Raw genomic sequence first — 13,119 nt, 5'->3', positions numbered from 1 at the left:
GTGTGACGTCCTATCGTTTCGAGTTTTTGCAGCATTTTGCGACACATACGGCAATCCGACTGCTTGACGACACATGCTCTAGCTTCCAGCGAGTGTTGCGCAACTTGTTTACAGAAGAAAAGATGACTGCCACCGGTAAAAAGAAGTCCCAACATTTTGTCCCGACCACGGCAGCAACATGACAGAAAGGGTTTCAGGTTAAATTCCGGAGGGAAACTCCGACGTAGGGACGTAATGTGGGCGTGCGTCTTCAGTCATTAATCGGACTGTGCTCTGTAGCATGTAAACGGGAATATGAATGGAATATTCTATAAGCAACTCATGTTAACTCAACACCTTAATCGAAATATTGTCTTACTTAGAATAAGGTCAATAGTCGGATTATTGCAGTCCATGTAAAAGTAGTCACTGTTTGTTAATGTGGTGCCTGGTGCCTCAGCCGGTAGAGTGTGTCCCCTTTAGGCTAAGTCCTGATCACAATGGCACAAGTTTGAATCCTTTGCTGCATGTCGTCCCCTCTCTTTCCTATCTCTCTCTGCTGTGACTGTCAAATATAGCAGAAATGCCAAACTATTTTGCAGCACTATTTTGCATTTTCTTCATTTCATGTTGCCCCAATATAATCCATAAGTGTATGCAAGGAAACGTAATCTTGAGTGTGAGCTAGCTAGCTAAGTGGCTACAGCTATTTGGATGTGAAGAGATTAGGCTAGCAAGCTCGCAAGCAAGTTAGGCTGCTTCTGGTAATGTTACACACCAGGAAGACCAACACTTATTTTTTAGGCAAATGTGATTGGTTCTCACACCGCAACTTTTTTCAACTTTCCTCAACTTTCCTTTCCGCAGTACTGGCCTAGTTCACATCACCACCTATCCCATCATGCCGTGCGCACACAGTTTCTCGCTCCTCAAAGACAATGAATGGAGGCAAACTGAAATCACATCTGGTGTGCAACTACCGCCACACAGCAGCCCTGTTCATACAGTCCAACACAACAGGGGAAAAAAAGACCCGCAGCGCTCGTCAAGCACTCCCACGTCCAATTATAAAATGTATAATGTGTAAATATCGTCACTGTCGGTGAAAATCTCGTAACTCAACTTAAGTTAAGAACTAAGTTTAATTGAAGAATCACACTGTTCTCCTCTACAGGATGAGAAAGTTCTAATTGATACACAGAGTCTAAAAAAAACCCTGTCAAAACTCCATTGAAGAAACTCAAAAATACATGTTTGTTAAGCTAAAAACAACGCTATTTTTGTTAAGTTAGTTAGGCTCGAGAAACATGATTTTCACCTGACAGCAGCGACATGTGGAATACAAAAATAACTGCACTGTACTCATCACACTGTGCTGGGTGGAAACACGTCGGCCTCAGCTCATGTGACATGTGCCAGCAGAGTTTCTTTTCCAAGTAAAAAATAGCACAACAAATTACTGTTTCAATTTCAGAATTGCAGTTACCAATCAAAACAATGTCACAACTTTTGTCCTCGCTCCCTCTAAATACCAGATTGAAGCTGAATTATCCAAAAAAAACAACCTCCCACCCCCTTCGCCAGTTCATTTTCCTCATGATCAGTCATCATCATTCTCAGCTAGTTTCAATGGAAAATAATACAAGAGTTTAGCTTCCCCGCTGTTTTGGGTTTTAAAAGAGCAAAAGAATGACAGGAACATTAGACACCGACGCTGTTTGGTCTCCCTGATCGTTCACAGCAGAGGTAAACAACGGCTCCCGATTTTTGAAAGTGAGAGAAGATGCATTCGCCAATTTTAGGAGATGTAACGGAAAACTAATAGAAGGAGAAGTGTGCAGCTGCCATTACTTCTCTTCAGTAACGAGCAGTGGTGGAAAGTAACTAAGTACATTTACTCAAGTACTGTACTTAAGTACAATTTTGAGGTACTTGTACTTTAGTATTTCCATTTTATGCTACTTTGTATTTATACTCCACTACATTTTAGAGGGAAATATTGTACTTTTTACTCCATTACATTTATTTCACAGCTATAGTTACTAGTTACTTTTCAGATCAATATTTTATATTTAAAACATTTGATCATCTTTATAAAATAACTATAAAATAGCATTGTTATAGATTAGCTTCACGTTGACAACTTTAAAATGCTGCTTACATGTACATGTATGTCAATAAATCAGTATTAATATTCCAATAATTTATGAAAAATATAACTCTCTGAATGGGGACAGTTTGCATAATGAGTATGTTTACTTTGATACTCTAAGTACATTTTGCTGCCAATACTTATGTACTTTTACTTAAGCAAGATTTTGAATGCAGGACTTTTACTTGTAATGGAGTATCTTTACATTGTTGTATCGCTACTTTTACTTCAGTAAAAGATCTCAGTACTTTTTCCACCACTGGTAACAAGCGAATTCCACGCAAACTAAACAGACTCACCGGTTCGTCTGGGAGAAAGGGGAATTAGCATTGCAAATGACAATCGCCCTCGCCGAATAATGAGCGGCAAATGAAAACCGGACGAAATCTGTGACATCATCGGGAGATAGTCGCCTCCGAAAAGCAGAGAGGCCGGCGTCTCGAGGACATCAAAAGGGCTTCAATCTCAAAAATAACAGACCTGTCCAATGTCAACTGTCACTTAACCCCCACCCCCCCCGGGCTTTAGCAGCAGGCCAGGGGTTGGAGAGGGAACTTAATCAAGGGTTCTCCTGTTACAAAAGCCCCGCCATTCCTGCCGGCTAGCAGCAAGCGGGCCGCCAGAAACAAAAGGCCACAAAATGGGACCGGGCTCTTTGTTCCCAGGAGGGCCGGAGCCTGACCGGGACTCCAAAAGCTGTCTGGGAGGGAAAATGAAAGACGGGATGGAGAGGTGAAAGTAGAGCCGCACAATGAATCGTAGACACTCGTATACCGCGTTTTATATTTCACTGTAATAGAATTCAGTGATATTGGAGTGTGTGTGTGTAATATTTCCAATTCCCCTGAGAGTCCCGGTGTGGTTTATCGAGCGCTTCTGTTAACGCGGTGAATGGATGAATAAATGAATCATGTGACTAAAACCCAAGAATTCTTACACAGAGCTTCTGTGGAAAAACGTAGTGGATCATCATCATCTCATCTGGAGACACTTGGGTCTTAAACCAGATAACAATAACAAGAACAGATTCTGGGGAAAGTTTGCTTTAAGGTTGTAAGTAATAAAGTAGTAATATTGGAATATTACAATAAGAGTAAGACAGCAAGAGTGAAAAAAAGACTTTCTAGTTGCTGCTCCTATAGTAAAAAAAAAGTGAAAATGTTAAGGTGCAAAAGTGGAATAAAATGATTTTGTTTCCTGCAACCGAGACAAATAAATGTGATTAATAATTGGCACGGCAATATGTAGCAAAATAATAATAATCAGGATGATCATTTTTGCCCTAAACGGAGGGTTGGAGAGGAGAGAAGTGGAGAAGTGAGTGGAAACGCAGCCGAGCCTCATCCTGCCGTCCCAAATGACTGGTTAACCCAAAAAACTGAATAAGCAAAACACGAAGCAAACATAGATTCACCAGAACGGGGGCAACTTTTGGTTTTCCCTTGTTTATGCTTCCAAAAAAGCACTTCTGCCAAAAACATACTATATTTAGTACAACGAACGCTGTAGCAGAGGCTGGAACAACTTTAACTCTCCCAATGTGTTTACTGGTAAATTAGACAAACACAGAGAGTTTTGACACTTTTACATTTCAACTTTTTTTTTCCCAATGATCTGAGCATCTCCCACTGTTGAGTGTTTTGAATCAACAAGGTTCAGACTGTTTATTCACTATATGATAACAGGATCAGACGCGGGATGAGACCCTTCTTGGACAAACATGCAGTCCCATTTTGTCTTGAAAATGGAGTCAAATGAGCAGCAAAAATACTATTACCAATACAGAGATGGAAATGTCCTATTTAATTATCATCTAAATGCCTCTGCTGGTTGGAAGACTTCCTCCATCATGGACCCTGCCTCCAACATCCTCCACCAGCCACACACTCATTTATGAAGACTGCAAAAAATGCTTATTTTATTGTGGAAAAAAATGTATGAATGTAGTAGTAACAGCTCTAAACTTACAGGTAACAAGCGAATTGTTTGTTCCTCTCACGGTGTAGAAACTTACGAGATAAGAAATCCTATAAAAACGTAATTACAAACTCACATCTGCAGCTGCGCTAAGGATTGGAAATATTGCAAGATATAAAAAACAAACACCTAAAAGGAGTTCATGTGTAAAGAAGCAGCCAGGATGACATTAATATGAATGTGTTCTAGCGTCGGTCTATACGTGTGTATGAATGCAGGCGGTGTTGGCCTAACGTCATTAAATGATTCACACTTATGAGCTTCTCAATTATTCAGAGGGCGGCAATAATTAACAAGGCATCTGGAGGAGAAGGAGTTCGTTAAATGTGGAAGTAGAGGAGGGAGAGAAAAAGATGATGCAACCGGTCTTGTTTGGTTGGGGGGGTGGGGGTGGGGGGATGTTCAAAGATTTTCCATTTCCCCACGATCATGATGTTTTATAGAGTAAATAACCGCTTCAAAAGGAAAGCGGGGAAAGAACATTTTAACGCCATGTGTTCTCCAAAGTGTCACGCAGCTTTCAGCACGCAACGTTTCCTCTGTGTTCACATAGGCTGCTTCTGTATGGAGACGTATAGAGGAATACTACATATACTGCATATACTTTACTTTATTACTTATTACTAATAATCATTAATATTTTTCAAAATTTTCATGTGTATAAATATCTTATGAAAGCACAAAGTCATCCCCAAAATAGCGTCACATTATTAATATCGAGGTACTCAGTCTAAAATATTGTGATATTTGATTGTGTCAATGTTGCCCGGCTAGTGTGTGTGTGTGTGTGTATGTGTGTGTGTGTGTGTGTGTGTGTCCTTTAATTTTAGAAACAGCAGGTTTGGATGAAAGTCAAGTCAGGATATCTGCAGGCTTCAGAAGAGACCTTTTTTTTCTATTTTAAAGCTGCCTTGAATTTAATTTAAGACCAATTTCAAGATCAAAAAAAACAAAAAAAAAACAAAGCCAGCCAAGTTGTAAAACTATAAATGGGTCGGACGAGAAAAAGTCGTAGTATGGCCACTGCGCTCAGACTGTTCGGTGCGGTGTCCAAATATTAGATCATACTAGTTGAAAAGTCAATTTGACATCACCACAATTCCATATGGAAGGTAAGGAGTCGCTATTTTGTGTGTGAAGTAACTCCACTTCCCCGTACATAAATGGCCCGTCTGTTAAAATTCAAGCTGTTTGGAGGATTATATACATGCCGAATTTACCAGAACACCCTGCCGATTAGTAATAAAGTCTCAAATTATATTTTCCGATGTGTGTTTTTTGCCGATAATGAAGGCAACAACAAATTGCCAGATTTTTGAATGGACCTTTGTGCGGCAGGAGGGCCTTCAGCCTCGGCCCGCTCCCGGTGTTTTTGAATACAGAAATCTCTGCAGTGTGCTCCGGCTGCTCACTTTGTTTCACTCTCTACCATTCAGCAACCTGCTGAGATTTACTATTACTATATAATGCTGCAGTAAAGCAGACATATGACACATTTAACCTTTAAGCACTTATTTATTTCATGATAGAATGTTTTCGTCCCTCCAGCCTTCGTCGATACACTACTATTAGTGTCCAATTCAGTTCTATTATAGGTCTACATTTGACTCTATTTTCTGCTATTAGTAACTAGTTACATTTAGACACTGAAGAAAGCCAGAGAGCTGAAAATGTTCTGTCCATCATGAAATAAAATAAGTGCTTAAAGAAACTTCCTCCCCACTTTCACCCCATATTTTCAACTAATGTGACAGTACAAAAAATATTAAACCAGGAAATTAAATGAAGTCTAACTGTGTTTAGTGAAGCAGATAGGATGCATATTGAGTGACTAACCCTACTACTAACTATTCTTAGTTTATGGTATTTTAGTTATGGTATTTTATGGTATTTTATCGCTTCTAGCTCATGTCTTACTTGGTGTTCTATGTGTTTTAAGTGTTTTACATCTTGTGGTTCATTTAAAACCTTTCCTGTCCCTCTCTGTCTGTTTTAAGCGAGCTTGCCAAAGCAAATCCCAGTGAAGTATGTTGAGACGGCAATAAAGTATTGAACTTGAACTTGATCCACTAACCCTGTGCTGGATTCATCTAACAGAGGAAGAAACCTGTCGTTGCACGGTGAAAAACAGTAAGACCTCTGATAACTGGATTTAAGACATTTCAATTCTTCTTCAGGACTTTTTTCCAAACCCTGAAACACCTCCAGACCTCCAGTCGTTTCAGTTTCGGCTCGTCAGTGTCAGTCCGTCCGGACGGCCTTCCCCACATTCTGGCCGCGGTCCCGCTCAAATTGGACGCGATGCGATTACCGTCCCAACTGGAAGCATATGTTCCAAGTTGCTGAGCATTTCATTTCACAAGATGACGAAAAGGGGGTTGAGGCAAGAAAAAAAAAAAAAGAAAAAGTGAAAAAAAAGACGCGCAGGAAAATAAACCAAACACAAAAACAGAGAGAGAGAGGGAGAAAGAGAGAGAGAGAGAGAGAGAGAGAGAGAGAGAGAGAGAGAGAGAGAGAGAGAGAGAGAGAGAGAGAGAGAGACGTCCCATGCACAGAAAAAAAAAGCTCACTTTGACTCCAGGGTCGCGTTCCAAAGCATTAGCTTGTAATTGCCGTTGATGGGGTCGGTACCCTTACCCTCTGTGTCTGCGTGTGTGTGTGTGTGTGTGTGTGTGTGTGTGTGTGTGAGAGTGTGTGTGTGTGTGTACTTGATGTTTTCATATGCGGTCCAGAGAGCGATACCTTCCACACCGCACAAAAGGCGCTGCTGTACTCCATCACAGAAATCTAAATATTCTGTCTAGCAGGGATCATCGGGGGGGGGGGGGGGGACATTAGCAGGGATATTGCATTTCAAAAGGCGGGCAACCCCCTCACTTGAGCTTTTTTTTTTCTCTCTCTCTCTCCCCTTGGTTCCAGAGAAGCAGCAACTTTATTTATGTCCAAATACTGTGGATGCAGTGAGAGAGAGAAACCCCGGGCCAGTCGGATCATTATCTCTCAAATCTAAACAAGCCTTGCTTTCCCAGAACAGAGCACGTATTCTATAAGCACTCACACATAGCTGGGGGATGGGACGGGTTGAGAGGGAGCATGTGTGTGTGTGTGTGTGTGTGTGTGAGTGTGTGTGAGTGTGTGTGAGATACCGGGGTTCCCAGTCTGAGCTGGAGAATGACAGGCTGAAACACTGCGGGCTCTGTGGAGGCCAGGAAACAGACTAATGTATTTATCCAAACACATATCTAGTGTGAGGCCCGCCGCTCCAAAAACTACAACAGTGAGGACGGAAAAATAGTAGAGCTGCAGGATTATGGGACAAATGATGATTATTTTGCTAAATCTTGTCATCATCATTATTAATCACGATTTGTCTCGGTTTCAGGAAACAAAATTGTATCTTAACGTTAATTTTCAATGTTTCATTTTCTTTCATTTCAGTATTCCTTTCTTGTTTTCACTTTTACTGTCTTACTCTTACTGTGTCCTTATTTACTAAATTCAGATAAATAATTACTACTTTATACTTCGGGGCTCAGCGACAACGTTTGCCCAGAATCTGAACTGGTTTTAGTTCATCTGGTTTCAAGCCAAAGTGTCTCCAGATGAGTCGATGATCCACTTTTAGTTTTCAGGATTTTCCTCTCTAACGTCGGGTCGGTCCGTTCTTTTCCACAGATTCTCTCTGTAAAGTCTCTCTAACTTTAGGTTTGGTCACATGATGCATGTTGAGCAGTCAAGAGGGCTGTGATTGGTCAAGAGTGATGGCAATATGGAAGCGCTTGATAAGCCACACCGGGACTTTCAGGGGAATTGAAAATATCGCCAAATTACACCGTTATTAATCGTGGAAACATAAAATCGCGTTATACCCAAAAATACACAATTAATTTTCAGCTAAAATGGATTGTCGTTTTAAAAAAAAGCCTTATGACAAAGATCATTTTGTTACATTTTAAAGCTGAAAAATATTGTTTGTATTATGTTTATTATTGCTCAGCTGGAAAAACAAAGTGAGGAAGCTTCTTTAAACATCAAACTACACTGAGAATCTGTGACTAGTGAAAACTCTCCTCTGCTGTCTGTTACATGTAAGCCTTGCATTAAAGTATCCGGTCTGATTTACAGTCAACCACTCAGTTGGCCTGACATCACTATAATGTGACTGTTGCCAATACTGGGAGTAAGGTTAGGAGTCCAATTAAGCTGTTTACATGATTCCATAATAATCCTGTTTACATGAGTGAAGTTCTTATTTCAATTATCCAGAGAGAACTGTGGAGAGTGTTTCTGTTAAAAAATAACTTGTTGGCCAGATGTCATTCTACAGTGCGGATAAGTTGGAGCCAGAGCAGAACAATTAAATGGAAAAAATTTAAAAAAGAATATCGCAATATGAACTTCTGCAATTTCCAAATCGCAGAGGCTGCAATTAATTGCTTGAGAGAGAGCTTTGTCCAAAATGGATTTCTGAACAAAGTGTTTTAGAGCTGCAGGTAATCTTTGGTCCATGAATCAAGTACAATATTGGTGAAAACCTTCCATCAGACGCAAACTCAGTAAATCCTGCACACTGACATCTATTTTTTTTTTTTAACAAAATCACTTTTCTTTGCAGTTGTACAAAATTTATGACACGAAAAACTAAGGTGTTTACATGTCCTAACTGGTGTTTATTAATGTGAATAAAATCAGAGCACTCCACATATATATTTCTTCATTACTTTGAGCGAAATGGCTTTAAAGGTCCCATATCATGTAAAACAGGATTCCCCTTGCCTCTGTGATCATAAAGGAGTTGGATGGTCTATCTAAACATGGTGAAAGTATCAAAACGCACGGTCCCCAACTAAATCCACACATCCATATTAGAAAAGCGAGCCTCTAAACGAGCCGTTTGGACTTCCGTAACTTTGTGGCGTCACAAAGGTTCGCTCATTATCATTTTTGTAAGAAATAATAGACTAACAAAGTGTTTTTTTCAAAGCGGTTGAGCGGTTGTCATTGTTTATTACCGGAGAGTTTTCCCTACCTGTAGCTGCCGGGCCGCGGCGTCTCACGTTTCACTCTTGAAACGGTTAGCCAATCGGAACAGAGGGGTCGTTAATATTAATGAGCCTTAAAGACACGGCGACAGAAACAGCCTGTTCTTGGTAAGGCTCAGAGAGATGCTGGAAAATGAATGTGTCAAAATGGATTCAGAGTGTTTTTGGTTCATGACACCACACACACAGCTTTGAATGGACCTCAAGACACAAAATAAAACACTGGAAAGTGGAGGATATGGGATCTTTAATATAACCAGAGTGTGATGTTTATATGGAGTCCTGCCTTAATCCCACTGTCTAAAACTTAAATAAGCCACAGCCTCTACACCAATGCATACAGATGGCTTCAGCGCGCTTCATATTTCATTACCTGTTTGTCAAATATTTATATCATATATATATCATATTACTCATGATTTGTTGCACTTGTACGCAAATCTTTCCAATGGGTGTATGAGTGTGTGTGCGTGTGTGTCTGTGTGTGTGTGTGTGGGCTATGTATTAACTAAGCCTGTCTCAAAAGAATAAAACAAAGCTTTGATGCCTGCATCCAAAATAGCCAAATCAAACCCAAATGCTGCAACAAAGCATAAAGTTCAATGACAGAGCAAATTCAAATAAATGTTGTGTACTGATAAAGCCAGTAACAGCTGCAGGAGACGTTTGCCTTTCTGGACCAGCATCCACAGCAGCTCACCTGTGCATCACTACTGTCCGCTCACACATCACACTGCCTTGCTTACATCACTACCTGCTGCAGCTAAACTGCTCATCTACATACCACCGGGCCTTCATACAAAGCATTTTTAATAAACATGAAAAGTCTCCAACACGCATTGCAATCTCATTTTTCATGTGCATGTAAAGAAGGCCACCGTCACACACCTTCTCTAAAGCTCAAACCAGCCAATCAGAAGGCGGCACTGTGCTGTGTTTAACATTAGTGTGTGTGTGTGTGTGTGTGTGTGTGTGTGTGGCCGGTCGCAGCGCCGTGACCCGCTAATGAGAGGCAGAGCGTAACCACATCAGACAAGAGTAATGCTAAACAACTGGTTTGATTAATAAATAAAGAGAGCGCCCTAATGCGGACAAAGTGCACGGACAATATGGCTCGACCAATCAGATCCTTGCAATTCGGCTGCAGCAGAAAGTGGAAAGAAATGCACGGTACATGGTTGGGAAGGAAAGGGAGAAAAGCACGGTGAACTGTGAAAAATGTTTTGTTTAGCGTGTGTGTGTGTGTGTGTGTGTGTGTGTGTAGGGTCTGATATTCCCACCCGCCGAGCGTCAAAAACCCGGTAAAGATTTGTCCTTGATGGATAAATCGATACGGTTCACCCGCCAAAAAACGTTTTAACGTCTCGGTTATATTCCGTCTTTTTGGCCTTGCCTGTTCTCAAACTTTGTCCCACCAGGTTAGAGGGTTCCTTGTACAATTTACAGCATTAGTTCTCTGAGAATCTCTTTCATATCCAAGCAAAACTGATATTGTAACTGAAATATCCCTAACCGAATCGATATTATATCGAATCAAATCGGAAATGGAAACGAATCGGGACCTTGTGAATCCGAATCGAATCGATTCGGGAAATCAGTGGCGATACCCAGCCCTAGTTGTCTGTATATCCAAAATAAATCACTCCGAGTTTGAACCAATAATATAGTTCTAGTTACAGTTTTGGATGTTTTTATAGCTGTAGTGGGAACACATAGACATTCTATTTACTTACACTTACTTATAATGATTTAAATCTTTTTATAGTTCTAGTTATGTTTATGGTTATCGTTCTAGATGTGAATGGGCCTTCAATCTGCTCTTCTGTACATGAAACTGCACTGAACACAGGTTGGTTCACATGATTCTATTGAAAATGTAAATTATTCTTCACGGGTAATTTTTTTTAGTTTACAAGCCCTTGGCAGATGAGACAAAAAGTTCATTCCAGACCCTGGTGTGTGTGTGTGTGTGTGTGTGTGTGTGTGTGTGCGTGCGTGCGCGTGTGCGTACTCACATGTGGACGTGTGGAGGTTGGAAGCGGCTCTGGTTGATGTTGTAGTGTGTGAAGGCCTGCGTGGGGTTGGAGCTGTACTCGTCCACTGTGATGGTCACTTTGCCATGAGCCATCCTTCCGCCGTTTGGACATCAGACGCCGTTCACCAGGATTGGACAGCGACCCGAGCGGCGGCGGCGGTCATCCTTCAGAACCGCTGAAGAACCGGAGGAGTGTCAACAGCAGCGACCGGGCCGACCGGCTGGAACCCTGACACGCTGCGGCACACAATACAGTCACACAGCTGCCGCTTTCAGCATGAATACTGAGATGCAGCTCCTTTTCATAACAACAACATAAAAATCCTCACTGCATAAATCAACATATGTTAAAACTGCCTAGAAAATAAAATGCATAGGCAAAAACCCAAACAAACAAAATAAGGTCGGGGCTGCTCAGTAAGCCAGAATGACTCAGTTTGAGCGAACAGAAAGCGACAAAGCACACATCAACTGTAGAGGGTGATAAATTCTTTGCCATTCATAATCACAATAATCATATATGTTGTGTAATTGCGGTTTTCTTGTGCGATTTTCTGAGAGCAAAGCCGGAAAAAAACAGAATTGCTTTTTGCAGTGTTAGAATTTGATTTGGGAGAAAAGTAGAAACATGCAACAAAATCACTGCAGAAGTGCATCAAAACATACTTCATCAAACAATATTTAACAAAATGCACGGCAGAATGTATACAGAATTATCAGATTTATTTTAGCTTATTCTATCATTTGAAACCATTTGGATTTTGATTGAGATTAAAATAGCCCCATTGCACGACTTGACTGAAAAACTATACGCTTAACTAAAAGCAACAATTTGAAGTCTGCAATCCATGCTCATTTTATTTTAAAGGCAGCACTGCTGTTCGTAACATTATTTGTTTTAAGACACCTATTACTTTGGAGGGAAGCTAATGTATTCAAATGTAAAAATGACTGCAGGCTTGGCCTTCAAGACATTATTAGCCAGCTGAAATGTAATAACCTAAGAGAAAAGCTGCAGATTTAATCCCTGCTGGTGTTTAAAATGTAGCTAGGCATTTCAATAAGTGTAGAAATTCTTCACACACCATCCACAAAAACAGACCGGCTTTTACACCGACAGTTTCCCCCCCTGAAACACACAAAAATAAAAAGGGAAGTTTGGCTTTTGTTACTCCGGGCCTGCTGCTCTAATTCTGAAACGAACCAGCGTTAATTAATCTCGCCTATTGACCTGCCCTGCTTTCTTTACATAACAGTCCAATAAAGCCTGGGTTAGACACACACACACACACACACACACACACACACACACTCCTTAAATTCAGAGGGAAAAAGAGGCTAAAACGCTGCGTGGTGTGTGTGGTTTGGTATCTTTGAAGCTCACTCACCGTCTGCAGCGTGGCTTCCTCCTGTCTGACCTCCCTGACTGGTAGTAAGTAGCCACTGTGGGCTTGACAGGCTTTTTATACCAGACCTCCTGATGCAGCCACCAGTGAAAACACACACACACACACGCACACACACACACACACACCTCAATCTAACAAGTCTGACATCTCTTCTTTCTCAGGGAAATCAAACGCAGCCGCTCCAGAGTTCACCTGATGCTTATATCCACTGATAGAAAGGAGAATAAAAAGGCTGCGACCTCATCGTAAGGCAAACAACCACCAATATAAACAAAAAATCAGCTGTATTTTTTAGAAAAGCATTGATTTATGTTTGCTTTATTCCTCAAAAGACCCTATTTTTATGCAACGTGCATCAGTCGGATACTGCTTAACTGATATGCACTATGAATTTAAGTCATAAAGGTTTACGCCAGCCGTAAAGTCAATTCCTTAAATAATTAACCAATTTAAATAATGTGTTTAAAATTGAGTTTTTGAATGGGTTTGCCCTGCACTACAGCCTAGATCTGCCTGTGAATCAGA

At 40.8% G+C, this 13,119-nt stretch overlaps 1 protein-coding gene across 2 annotated transcripts in view; it reads right to left on the bottom strand.

Annotated features, from left to right (window-relative positions):
• The window catches only part of LOC139647024 (metallophosphoesterase MPPED2), a 34,813-nt gene that overhangs the window by 20,280 nt on the left and 1,414 nt on the right, over positions 1–13,119 (bottom strand). The window contains exons 1-2 of one of the 2 annotated variants that reach the window (XM_071522833.1): positions 12,574–12,666; positions 11,166–11,422 (exon numbers count right to left, since the gene is read on the bottom strand). In XM_071522833.1, the coding sequence (XP_071378934.1) occupies positions 11,166–11,278 (113 nt within the window). In that variant the 5' untranslated portion in view covers positions 11,279–11,422; positions 12,574–12,666. Of the gene's footprint in view, positions 1–11,165; positions 11,423–12,573; positions 12,667–13,119 lie in introns of those variants that run through there. The other variant, XM_071522832.1, reaches the window with a different exon arrangement.

Source organism: Centroberyx affinis, unplaced genomic scaffold (genome assembly GCF_046629955.1).
Source record: "Centroberyx affinis isolate AG114_WGS23_722 - 3 ecotype Tasmania unplaced genomic scaffold, CSIRO-AGI_Caff_v1 ptg001031l_1, whole genome shotgun sequence".
NCBI lineage: Eukaryota > Metazoa > Chordata > Actinopteri > Beryciformes > Berycidae > Centroberyx > Centroberyx affinis.
This window is presented reverse-complemented; position numbering and strand designations above follow the sequence as displayed.